The following is a 14,736-nucleotide window of genomic DNA, read 5'->3' as shown; positions in this document are numbered from 1 at the left end:
TTATATTGTTAACATGAATTTATCGATGCTATTTTTAGAAGATATATAATATAATATAATATAATATAATATAATATAATATATAATAATATATAACATTTTATATATTATATATTCGTAAAGTTTTATATATATTATGTGTGTGTGTGTGTGTGTGTGTGTGTATAATATATAATATATAATAATGTATTGGAAAAAATATAAAAAATGTTACGAATATATATAATATACAAAATTTCTTTAACATTTTCGGTATTTTTTTAAAAACCGTCCTAGTTATACTGCAGATCCGTATATAAAAATTTCAACGTAATTCTGAAGGTATTAGGTTTCTTATATAAATTCTATAGCATCGTTCATACACCGACGTATAGAATCCGGCAAACGCGGCCGGAATCGAATCGAGCAGCTGATTTGTCATCGGTGCTGCAAGAGCGTCGGCCCCGTCGTTACGCGCGAGCGCATCCGAGCGCGGCCGAACGACGGCGAAGCCGGCCGAAGACGCGACGGCTGCGCGCGCGCGGGACGCGAGCGGGGAGTGGGGAGTGGGGATTGGGTGCGGGCGAGGAGTGGGGAGCGGGGATTGGGTGCGGGCGAGGAGTGGGGAGCGGGAGCGCGCGAGGAGTGGGGAGCGGGAGCGCGCGAGGAGTGGGGAGCGGGAGTGCGCGAGGAGTGGGGAGCGGGGAGCGGGCGGGGAGGGGAGAGCGGGCGAAAATTGCTGAAGTGTTCCGGCGCGCGAAAGCCGTTACTTGTCGGTCAGTCGCGGAGCGACGGTTTGCGCGTCGATGTTGGGATTTTTGGCAAGTGCACGTGTACCTACCGAACGAGATCGCGCGATTTAAATCTTACACTCGTGAATGTGCTTTACGGTGTTATTGCGTACGGCGTATCGTCACGTCGCCGACAATTAACGAGGAGCGTAGGGGATTCGGGTTGTTATCCAGGTTGTTGCCGCGCGACATCTTTTTCCTCGCCGGAAATGCACGCGGCCGTTTAAAAATTACCGTGTCGTAACAATTGCGTTTATCAATTGGAACGACGATAGTGCGACGAGAGATTGTCGACGATGACCGGATCGTTGGCCGGAATTTCGGAGTCGCTCGCCGATGATGTAACAGGAGCGAGATTGGAGCTTTAAGGTGAGATATTATTTTTGACACGGCATTTATACTAAAAAATTCAAAATACTCCGTTAACGGTCAAGACGACGTACATCGGTGTATCTTGTTGCAAATTGGAGCAGAAGTGAAAATAGTAAAGGCGTATTTACATGTTGTGTAAATTGAATACATTTAAATATTGAAAAATATGCTGTTGCGTTATGAGACATCATTATCCTCTGACCAAGGTAAATATTGCGATTATTTTTGCTACGTAAACTTCGTGAATGGTGACAACGTGGCATTTACAGCAATTACGCAAACGGTATTCGTTAAGGAAGCATAGATAGATACGGTTATACACGTTTGATACATGAACGACCTTCAAATATATTTCCAAGTGTTGACATATTTACGAGGTTGATACGAGACACGTCGTTATGATATTATCGAGTGATCCAAATCCAAATCTATCAATCTCGATCGCTGAAGAAATAGCGTAGCATTTGATATAGCTTATTATCTCGCTCGAGAAACACAAGTTACTCATTAAGTCGCCAAGGTAGCGCAAATAATAAAATGTGCCAGTTGTTAGAGCGATATTTTATCGAGGCGATATTACTCGAGCTTATCTTACGATTCGCATTGTTCGAAATAGTTAGTTTATTTCTTATTGTATTGCAGATATTTGAGAATAATTGCAGGTTATTTGCGTCTTTTTATATCATTGAAATTATCTTATCGAGATATACATATTTTTATTATTTCGCGCGTTTTAAAAAAATTATATTATTTTAATAATACATCATATGTCAGTTTAATAACAAATAATATTTTCAATAAATAAAATAGATTTTTTATTTTATTTAATAATAAAATAATATGATTTTTTTATATATAATATAAAAAATATTTTATATCATATATATATTTTAAAAAATATTTTATAATTTATAATTTATATTCTATAATTTACGTATAATATAATTTATATGTATTATATATAAACAGATATTTTTATTTTTATTTTCTTATATAAAAATATATAAGGAATCTCAATTTACATTAACTCAAGGTGGAAAACGATATGAAAAGACTATGAGCTTTGCTAGATAAGAAAATTGATAGAAATAGATAAACAGGTATAAATTCTACTATTATATATACATTGATTATATATATCGGCAATAAAAAAGAATTCGTCCTAATTTGCTTCCGTCGACAACCGTTAATAAACATGACTTGTCATGCATTTTGATTTAATTGACCCCGCTTGAATAACAAAAGAATTTAATGAACGCTGTAACGCGATAATCTTTGAACGCAATAAATCTAAGATTTTTTTATTACACTCATAATAGAAGATTAATCTCGCAGTCCAATAAATTCAAGATTTTTTTACTACAATTTTATCACTTTTCCGCGAAAATATATTGTAAGGAATTGTGTTATTTTATGTCAACTTATATTAAAAAATGATACGATCATACGGTGTTTATTTATATTACATTACAAATTTCAAACTCAATCTTTGAAACAAATTGTTTTCGTTTTTTCAAGAATTCCATAAATTCCATGAAAAGTCCTTGACCTATACTACGCACTTTAATATATACTGTTTATTCTTAAATCTTATCCCGAACATATATTTATACTTGATTTTAAGTTTTTTCCTTTACATTAATAGCTCATAAGAAATATTCGTTACATTTCATTATTTAAGGAGATATATCTTTTTTCGAAAATATTGCAATTTTTTCACATACTTTAATTTTAAAATCTCTTACATAATATTTTTTTAGAAAGATTAAAATTAAAATTTAGAGAATTGTTTTTTCTCTGAAAAGAATGATTTATTGAATGTGAAATAGCCTAAAAGATAATTTTATCACCTTTATTTACATTAGCTGGCATTTATGTGTGATACTTAGCATCATTTCTCAAAAATAAGTTATCAAATATCTGTTGTAATTATTTATCATTTTGCTTAATTCTTTCGTTAACTACGAAACTTTATTTGTCATTGTGTGTTAAAAAGAATGGATGATATCAATTATACGTAGTTATATTTTTTTTTATATCTACGCCCCACACATATACACATATATATGTATATATATATACAGGGTGACCCATTTTAACTTAGGCAGCCAAATAACTCGAAAAATAAGCAAGATAGAGAAAAATGTTTTAGACAAAAGTTGTATGGTTTCGAGGGGGCCATAAGATGGTATCATTGGTTTGACCTTGAAGAGTCATTTGAAGGTCACGTGAAGGTCACTTCAATTTTTTTAAATGGAACATCCTGTATATTTTTGTACATTCTTGTAGCTCATCTCGAGAGCTTTCCAAAACACTATAATTAAGTACATTTTCGTTAAGTACTTTTTGAGTTATGAGGCTTGAAATAATTTCTTAATTTTACATAAACCGTAAAATATCTTGTAAAATATTCATTTTTCGATTATCTTACCTTAATACTTTTATGTACAAAATAATGAGAGGAATCAATTGGTGTAAAGAAAACACATAGTTGTTTTTAAGAAAAAATATGGAATTGTTAATTGCAAATTACATATTTTTTCTTCGAAACAACTATGTGTTTTCTTTACACCAATTGATTCCTCTCATTATTTTGTACATAAAACTATTAAGGTAAGGTAATCGAAAAATGAATATTTTACAAGATATTTTACGGTTTATGTAAAATTAAGAAATTATTTCAAGCCTCATAACTCAAAAAGTACTTAACGAAAATGTACTTAATTATAGTGTTTTGGAAAGCTCTCGAGATGAGCTACAAGAATGTACAAAAATATATAGGATGTTCCATTTAAAAAAATTGAAGTGACCTTCACGTGACCTTCAAATGACTCTTCAAGGTCAAACCAATGATACCATCTTATGGCCCCCTCGAAACCATACAACTTTTGTCTAAAACATTTTTCTCTATCTTGCTTATTTTTCGAGTTATTTGGCTGCCTAAGTTAAAATGGGTCACCCTGTATATATATATATATATATATATATATATATATATATAATATTATTCAATGTGAAATATATCTAAAATATAAAAATAATCATTCGCGTAGTTATTTTTAAAAATAGTCGTCTGTCAAACATTCCGTTAATTCCGTGAGGATATCTAACAGTTCTGGCGACTCGACAAGTTGGGAATACAAGAATTACAAGATCATTACAACACTCGTTTTACATTTTGCTATACTTACAATTAGAGTAACATGATGTTGATACTTCAAGTACACATACGCACGTTTTTCATCAAGGAAATATATGTGCATATAAGTCATCTTGTATGCATGTATATGTGTATTCCTTGGTGAAAAATAAATTTAAAAAAATCTTGAAACATTTTTTTCTACGATGCTTAACGAGAGGAAAGACAAGAAATAAGACTCTTACACACACACATACACAACGCCGTTATTTAATCAGGCATATCTCCAATCGTGCGCCGGATATAGCGACGTTATATTACCAGTCGCACGAATGTATTCGTCTATTGGTGGCAATTGATTAAGTGGATTTTATTTGATAATTTCTCTCTTTCGTTAAGTATCGAAGAAAAAGCTTAGGACTATTTCGACTTACTTTTTATCAAGAAGTAGCGTTCTATATTTAGTGGAAGGGAATTAATTAATATTCTATATATAGGGTGTTTTATATATTTGGATCACCCGAAATATTTGTGTTGCTTGTAACGATAAAAATATTGAAGAAAAAAGCTGCGGGATTATGATAATAGGAAAACTGTTGGAGGAGATAATTATAATACTTTGAAATCTCTTAAACGAAAGATCGAAAAAAAAAGATTTTTATATTATCATAAGCCTTCTTGAGTAACTCTTTCCTTAGACATTTTTTTCGTTTGTTGTTTTTTTGTCGAAAATAATCTATACATGCAGATTAATTATTTTTGGGTGTATTCAATTAATATAATATTATAAAATAAGTATATATTATATCAAATTATATTATAATTTTTTTTATATTATTATAATTTAATAATTAAAATTTAAAATAATTTTTATAACAGAACACGTGCAATGACTCACATGTTTTAATTTTAATATTATTATAATATTTTAATATTATTATATTTATATTTTAATATTACTGCCTAATAAACAATTTTTAGACCTTCGCAGGTTCGAAAAATATAACTTATAATCATTTATTAATAGATTAACTGTTTTTGTTTAGTTAATATAATATTATAGCAGCTTGTTGGTTTTTATTTCTATTAATATTTTTATTTTTACATCAATTAAGTTTCTTAAATATATGAGTATATTTAATTTTACATACATACATATATAATTTATATTTTTTTTGTCCAAGGAAATCACGTTTAATAATTCTGAAATGAGAGAAAAAAATTAGAAAATGGACACCCGCAAATATATACGAAAAATATATCAAATTTAATATTTCCAATATTAAGAGGAAGGAACTTTATTTCAATAAAATATATGAAAAATTAATTATATTTGTGCTTATAACAAAACTTCATTGATGAAATAATAAAAATATTAATATAAATATTAAAATCAACAAATCGTTATAATATATTATATTAATTCAACAAGAAAGTAATCGATAAGCGATTATAATTTATATTTCTCGAGCCCGAAAGTCTAAAAAAATAAAAATACAGGAACTGTTTATTAAAGATAAGCATGCTGATAACATTACATCAAAATTAAAACCTTTAAGTCGCTGCTTTATAAAAATTAAATTTTAAATTTTATTTTATATAAAATTAATATTATTATAAAATTAAATTTTAAATTTTATTAAATTTTTAATTTTTAAATTTTAATTATCAAGCTTTATATCAAATCACAAATTTGCACGATTTTATTATGAAATATATATTACTCATCGAAATATTTATGAACTGGCACTCGAAATATTTGATCGAAATCGTGTATTTGCGATTTGCGGTCGACTCGAAAAAGGCTTCTCACAAGTATTTCTTGCAATACTCAAATATGTTGATATCATGCTTCAATGTTGACTGATACTGCGCGCTTATCGGCGCTACGTTTCTTCGTGTTTAAACCACACAATTTTAATTTACGATCGATAAACACGCTACGACTCTCTTAACGAGAAGATCGTTTGTTTTTCGATCGCCGTAATTCTCATCGGCGCGCCGTTAGAAAAACAGTTGTTAATTAATTTTAATCGCTTTTTCTCGAGTCCCTTGTCGATTTTCACGGGATGAATTTATGCCGATATTATGCGATTTTATTGCACAATAATTACTAACATAAAACAATCCTTCACAAGGAATTACGTATACAGCGAGTTTATTGCTATTTTCATCTTTGAAGATTAATGGTGTAACATCAATTTTTTTAATTATCTCTCTTCGCGATTGCAGCTCTTGTATTAAATGTACAGATATGTTTTAGAATCGCTTTTTTTATTGTACAATTATACGCGCAATTAAACACTTTTATGCAGCTTGTCATGTTAAGTAAGATTGAGGATTTAATTTACTCGATATGTCAAAAATCAGTTTTTTTTCTTCTTACACAGATAATATAGGTTAGGTTAGGTTAGATTATATTATATGGTTAGGTTAGATTATCTTATCTAATATATCTATAGAATATATTATCTATATTATATTATCTAATATATCTATAAATAATATAGAATAATATATCTATAGATTATCTTATCTAATATATCTATAGAATAGATATATTAAACATATTTTAAACGCACTTTACACAGAGAGAGAGATATATTTTTTAATTAAATTAAATGCAATAATATATATTCTATCATACAAAAATTGTTATTATTTATAATTGTAATTATTATTTTTAATTTTCTCTTTTATAAAAAAATAAGATTTTTCATTTAATATAAAAAAATAAAATCCTCCATTTTGGTTCCCTATTTTAGTGCATGTAATGTAAATATTAAAGAAATTACTTTTTTAAGGAAAGATATATTTAAAATATTGTTGTCAAAGAAGTATTGCTTTAATATATATTTTATTGTTGAAATCTGGTTTTTTTCTGAGAATAATGACGTGAAAAAATTGCATTAAATAATAAAGATAAATATTATACGTACATTAAAAATGTAATAAAACATTAATAAAAAAATTTTTCTCGGTGATTTTATTTTTCAATTTGAGATATCGTTTGTTCTTTAATAAAAATGTAAAAAAATAGCAAAATAGCTCTATAGATTGTATATAAACGAAAAAAGAATTAAAGGATCTTTATTTAATTATTTATTTAATTAATTAGACAATTAATTTTAATATCGATTGAATTATTCGAGGAAATTATGGAATTACTCTGTCTTCGTAAGATTTGAAAAAAAATAAGATATCCAATGACGCGTTATTGTGCCGAGCCCTTCTGTCATAAGTATGTCATGCGACGCCTCAACAATCTTAACACGTCCATAATCACATTGATTTTTCACGACACGCCCAAATCGACTCGTATGCGTGTAAAAAAATTGCACACATTGCATGTAAAGCTCTCGTCTTGTTCGTCATCCGCGAAATGGAATAAATTACCTCTAGCTCGACCTTGATCGCGCGAATAATCGCACGACAGATGAATTCGCGTCGTCGCAACGCATTGGCATCGGAGCAGCAATTACGCTGTTAACGGATGCGACTCGCATAGAATATAGATGACGACGATGATGACATGTCCTACGAGGATGTGGCCTTTCCTTCTGAATCGATCGGTCGGGTACGAGTCGACTAGAAGGGAAGGAAAAACAGAAAAACACGCCGGCGACATTGCAAGGTTGGTGGATCGCGGTGATGCAATTCATGACGAGACCTGCCGTCTTCTCGTGACTTGTAAACCAGTAATAGCTGCTTATATTTCTCAGTGTCAAACAGATACGCCTTACGAGAGCTCGGTCTCGCGAGAGCTTCTTGATGACGCTTTCGAAAATAATACAAGGTAACATAACATTAATAATGAAAAAATATTCAGTGACGCAATTTGTAGTATTATCTTTGTGACGCTAGTATTATATTTTAATTGTCCCTTATCGCTGAAAATTCATATGTACAAGGATACTCATTCTAAATTATTGAATATGTTTTTTTACAACTTTACGATGCATTCTTGCAAAATGAAATTTTTTCAACAAGATATAAAATAAATTAAAATTGGGAGAAAAAAAATTAAATTAGTTAAACAAGATAAATTGATAAAATTAAATAATATTAAAAGAATTGTCGAAATTTCATGTTTATATGTATTTATTTTTGTAACAAAGTTTATAAATAAGTATGCAAATATTTCAGAAATAATCTGATATTTTAAGTAAGTTATATATTAGTACAAGAAAAAATACTCAATAGAGAAAATAATTAATAATTAATAATAATTGATAATAAATAAATAAACAATAATAATTGATAATAAATAAATAAATAAATAAAAATTGAGCAAAAATAAATATGTATCTATGTGAATCAATTTCCAGTTATTGATTGTCTTAATATATGAGAATATTTTCAATTCAAATTTTTTTTGTTATATTATAAATTTATTTTTAAAAGTATAAATTGCAAAAATTATATTTATTTCTTTGCATAATCTTCTTGCGCTTAAGTATAACATTTCCAATACTTAGATAACCTGTAATAGGTGTTTTTTCTAGCAAGTTATATAAATAACACAGTGTAATATTACGTTCAAAGAATGAACGTTCCAACTGTGTCACATTGTGTGACACAATAAAAACTCAATTAAACGTAAAATATCCCAGTGTTACCAACATTTAAAAAAGAATTGTGTGTAATATATAATATTTATACTTATCTTTTTATTTTTCCATGGCTGGTTTTTTAGCTATTATCATACATTGTAATAATATTTATTATAAATATATTGAAGATGAGCTTAATTTCAGAGATCAAGAGTTATTAGGAATCACGTACAAAATTTCTTATATATATTTTTTGATTTTATTACAATAATAATTTATTACACATTTCTTTTAGAATTATCCTTTTTTCTTTGTTTCATTGAAAAATATATGCAAATATTCGAGATTTAATTAACAGCGCAAGATAAATAAAAAAAAAATTTAGGTTGGCATGTAAATTATAGCTTTGTATATAAACAGATCTGTGAACTTTTCGTGCCACATCTGTTACAGGTGTTTGTGTGTGTTTTTGTCCGATTTTACGGTTACTGGGGAAAAGGAAAGAGGAGAAGCGGTCGCCTCTCACTCTCACTCTCACTCTTCTTGTTTCCCTTTACCCCTTTTTATCATTCTAGAAATTATTTATCTCGCGCATGTTCAATCTTCAATCTCATCAATTATCGCAAAGGAATGTGTAGTTTATTATATATATGTGTCTATGATTTGTACAATTTTCTTAGGATAAGATCGACGAATTTATTGAGTGATTAAAAAAATTCTACAAAGTAAAGATATTTTTTCTATCGTCATCGATAAAAGAGAGCTAAAGGATTTTATAAAATTCTATTGAAAAAGAACAATATATATATATATTTCTTTTTTATCATAATATTCTATTTATAACTAAATCTTTATAATTTGCATAATCTCATTTTATTAGCTATCTTACTATCTCGTTTATTTAGAAACCATTTAATTATTAATATTATTTACAGTCAGTATCTATTGGTGTAAAATGTATATATTAATCTATAATCGCTTTTTTTGCTGGATAAAAAATGAAGATTCTTTTTTTCATTGTCAGCAATTTTTCTTTTTAGTTATAAATTCTTTGACGAATTTAGAATAATTTTTTTCCTTGTTGAGGATTTTATCAGAAACCATTTATTGTCGCAATTTTAATTTTTCATGTTCGAAATGGAAACTTAAAAACATTTATATAAAATTAAATTTTATCCTGATATTAACGGTAATACATATTGTTTTTATTGGAAGTTAGAGTTTAGATGAATTGATTAGGATAATAATTCTTCAATAAGAAAAAAAAGATTGATTTTTAAAGGTTAAAGTTGATGATTTTTCTTTTTAATTTACAATTTTTGCAGATTTCTAATTAATAATATCATTATGGATATTTGCATAAAGAGGTTTAGTCTTACCCTATTACAGTCTTTACTCACACTTTGATTAACGCCAGGCAACAGACGAGTTATGGAAAGATGGTAAGAGATATATGACGTGATTGTGAAAAATCTGAAAGGTCAGATAGAAAGCGGAAATAGCAAATCCCGTAAAGGAAAGTGATGCTCGCGAATGCCACGAGTATGGCAAATAATCCTCACCTTGAATGAAACAATACTCGTCTCTTTTACAAAAGCCGTTGCTCGCTTCTCTCTCTTTTTTTCTCGCGTTCCAATCCTTATCTGTTGTTCTTTTATAAAGATCCGATTAAAGGCATTATCACTTATTATCATCTATTTTTTTATTTATTTATCTGCTTGTTTGCTCTTTTGTCCGTCTGATGATTTGTGTCTCCCAGAATGTTTCCAGCAGTTTCCAGTTTGGTTTTCACAAATGTGTGCAATAAGTGTATAGTAATGTATCTAATCATGATATTTATTAATCTTCATCTTTCTTTTTTAGACAGTTAATTTTGTGAACACAGTGTGTATTGATTTTTATAATATTTCGTGCTGCTTAAGATGATTTGAAAGGGGGCTAAAACGCTCAAGTAATTTTACGAAGAATTTTTTCTGTGATACATTCATTTTTTTTGTTGTTGCAATTATCACGTCTTGGCTTTTATATTTGCCATCTTATTCTTTTCCTTTAATGTATTTATGTGATATTATATACGCATACACTCGTCTTAATTTACTCGTTACTGTCGTAGTTTATTCATCTTTACGTGTGTAGCCTTTGGGCTAAATAATACTAGCAATACTGGATATCTTGTATTTATATACGATGGGACATATGTAGATGCTTATACTTTTATATGTATGTCGTATCCTACTTTAAAATCACATGCCCTACATAACACGTTAATATCACTTTAATGTATCCGAAAGTGGCAAGAAAAGTTGATTATCGAAGCCAGACATTATAAATCGTGAATTACAATTACCCAGTTTGCCGTTCTACATATTTATGATCCACAAGTAACGATACTCTAAATATATAAATATATAAAATAATATATAATATAATAATAAATATATATAATATATAATATAATATAATAAATATATATAATATATAATATAATAATAAATATATAAAATAATATATAAATATATATTAATATATTCTTACATTATTCGTATTACATTATTCAAATTATTTTATATTAAATATATTTAATCGTTTTAAACAAATATATATAAAATACAATTTCTTTAATTTTTACCACATTTTATTTAAAATTCGATAAAAAAATAAGAATTTCTTTTGTTTTATTTATTAAAATTTAGTTATCAATATTTATTTATTAAAATTCAATGTCTCAATCAGTGTTTCTTACTAGAACAATTGTTTGCATATGTTTATTAAAATAAAGGATAAGAAAGAATAGCAAATAAAAAATATAATAATCACAAAATATGAATATTTAATAAATTCTTAGATATTTATATTTTAAGAAAATGTAAAAAAAAGTAGGTATTGTTACAGATTTTAAAGATTTAAAAAAAATAGAAATAAAATTTAAATAAAATAAAATTTAAAAGAAATGTTAATCTTTTCATTCCACAAAGTTTGGAGTTTGTAAAATGCCTTTTTTAAATCTTTTATAATTTAAAATTTATTGACATTTTTGACATTTTCGTTACAGAAGGTTTGTCTCCAAATTGGCCAAAAAATTTATTATTAAAAAGACATTCGGGAGTTTTAAGATATCCTATAATAAAATTGTTGTATCGCATTATTGAACAACTTGAACAGTTAGACGTGTCCGATTTATTATGATTATGCTTACTGGCTTGGAACTTTCATAGATGTATCAAAGAGTCTCGTAAATCCTCGAGAGTATCAATTAATTTTTTAATGCTTTTTTTTAAAGTGATGCTTATAACAGTATGAAATCGGAATAGTTTCACTGAGATCACAGTACATTTTCTTATCACTTTATATTATAAATTGAACTGTACAAGCAGCTCCTCTTGTTGATGAAGTTAACTTCCTGAAAGTGATTTCAAGTATAATATATATGATAATTATATGCAAGATTGCGGCAATAAAATGTAAGCAACTTGCACAACGCTTGCTTTTTTTAAAATATTTGTCCTTCAGTCTTGTTTTGCATTATTAGCGATTTTCATAATTTGTCGTCACTAAATAAATTTTTTTTTATTTTACAATTCATAATATGAAATAAAAAAAATCGAAATTAATGCTTTGATAATTTATTTGATTACTTTTCGTAGAGAGTAAGGATTACATAAGGATTATACAAGAATCTTTTTATTAGAAAACTTTATTCAGAAAATTTTAATTTCTCTTCAACTTTCTAAACATTTTTACTTACATTTTAATGACATTCTTCCGATTTTTCCAAAATGTGTGTTTTAATTATTGGATTTAAGTTGCCTCAATTTTTATTTTCGCAATTATAATCATATAGGATGTAATATAAGTGGATACTTACAAGGAACATCCTGTTTGTAATTGTAATAAAAATTGAGGCAATTTAAATCCTATTTTTATATTACTTTTATGCATTTTTATGCATGGATGCAGTTGCTTCCGTTGCACTTTTTTTAATGAAATCTTGTACTCATAATCATAATATACTGATTGATGCAGTTTTTCTTCTCCTATCATTTTCTTCTTCTATCAATTTCTTCTTCTATTATTAGAAAGTCGTACTTTAAAAAATTGTCAGAAATAAGTCAGAAGTTATTTTAACTTTAAATTTGTAACACAAATATTAATTTAATAATATATTTAATAATATATTTAATAATATATTTAATAATATACTTAATAATATATTCAATAATATATATTATATAAATAATAATTTAATAATATATTTCATTAAAAAAATAAAATTATGACTTTTGATTACAATTTCATAAAATTCTGCTTTTTGCTGAATTTTCAACCTTTAATTATGTTTACTTCTAATTATGTTCGATGTGTCATTCTTACACGAGAAAACATAGCATATTGGTAATTCGTTGCAACCATTCGTGAAAAGAATTCATTCTCATGAGAGTCGTAACAATCATGTGAACGCTGTTTGTGAACAATATAACAGAGGCAAAAAAGTGCTTGATCCAGTTTCTATTAAATGCTGGCAAGGTATGCGAAAGGACGGATGCAGCGCGAGAAAGTTAGCGAAACTTAGCAACGTCGCGAGAAAATTCGGGTATGATCGAAGAAAATATTTATCCTGTGAAAATATTTCAGCCTCTCGTATTTTCTCTTCACCGGAATTCGAGATAAAATGGAGTCTAATATTAAACTATGAAAAAAATTAGTAAAATTAGTAAAATTATTAAAATTTTTTAACATCTTTATTTTTGAATTTTATTGCAATATATTTCGTATCTATGAAAAGATGAAAATTTAAATCTTTCTTGTGTATTATTAAATATGATATAATTTTCTTTAAAATATTTCAAGTTTATGTACTTCCGTCATTAAACTCCATATGCGGAAAAATGAAGAGAAGAATCTTCTCACAGTATTCCATAAATTTTACTAAGAAGAAATTTATTAATTTTATATTTTATTAATTAACTAAATCGAAGTAATAAGAAAAACGACAAGAACATGCTTTCTTTTTCAATAGGCGAAAGTTAAATCTAATTAAATGGAATCTAATGTAATAATTAAATGGGCGCATTACTTCCTCAATGCATTACACAGTATTTTGTAAAAGTACGTATACGTACACGTATAATATATATATTATACGAACGTACTATAACGAGCATGCTATACATGGTTATAATCCGTTACAAGCCATAGACCGTAAAATTGTTGAAGACCAAATTAAGTAGCTTAACGAACATTAAAGAGATAATCGCTGAACTTCTAAAAATAAGTTTTATATGTAATGCTGTAAGATATAGAAAAAAAATAATATTAATGCAAAGCTTCAAATATATGCAAATCTAAAAATACAAAATTAAAAAGAAGATAAAATTAGTTTATTATTGCGTTACTTGTCTTTCGCAAAAGAGCATAATTATACGCGTAATTAAATTTTATTTATTAAATAATAATTTCAACTGAAAAATATATTTTATTTCAGGAGCAGAGAGGAGAGGCCATCCAGAATGGTTCTTGTGACAGAAGACACTCCGGCGGACATGCTGGCTGGAAGTATGGAGCTTCTGGTTCAACTACCTCGCGATCATCATCTTCATACGCAGAGAGTTACAGTGTTAAGAAGGTATATTTTTATAAAAATTAAACACAGCAACAATCTTGTCAACAACATTTCTTCAATTCCAAAAATTGAAGAATAAAACTGTTTTTATTCTTTTTATTAATTTTTTATTAATCAATATCATTTTATTAAATTATATATAAATTAATAATATTAATAATTATAATAATAATATTATTAATTAATAATATTAATAGTGTGTAACAATTATTAATATTAATAATTATAAATATTTGGAATTGTTAAAATGTTTGCGATTTAATCTCAACGATGAAGGATTAG

At 27.5% G+C, this 14,736-nt stretch overlaps 1 protein-coding gene across 4 annotated transcripts in view; it reads left to right on the top strand.

Moving 5' to 3' along the window:
* LOC145974061 (uncharacterized) overlaps positions 1 to 14,736 on the top strand; it is a 38,023-nt gene that overhangs the window by 4,784 nt on the left and 18,503 nt on the right. For 3 of the 4 annotated variants that reach the window (XM_083103800.1, XM_083103799.1, XM_083103802.1), the window contains exon 2: positions 14,317 to 14,457. In XM_083103800.1, coding sequence (XP_082959926.1) covers positions 14,317 to 14,457 — 141 coding nt within the window. Of the gene's footprint in view, positions 1 to 744; positions 1,140 to 14,316; positions 14,458 to 14,736 lie in introns of those variants that run through there. The other variant, XM_083103801.1, reaches the window with a different exon arrangement.

The sequence above is a fragment of the Camponotus vicinus genome, unplaced genomic scaffold, assembly GCF_025532165.1.
Source record: "Camponotus vicinus isolate PSW18456_S1 unplaced genomic scaffold, iyCamVici1.0 SCAF_7, whole genome shotgun sequence".
In the NCBI taxonomy this organism is placed as follows: Eukaryota; Metazoa; Arthropoda; class Insecta; order Hymenoptera; family Formicidae; genus Camponotus; species Camponotus vicinus.
This window is presented reverse-complemented; position numbering and strand designations above follow the sequence as displayed.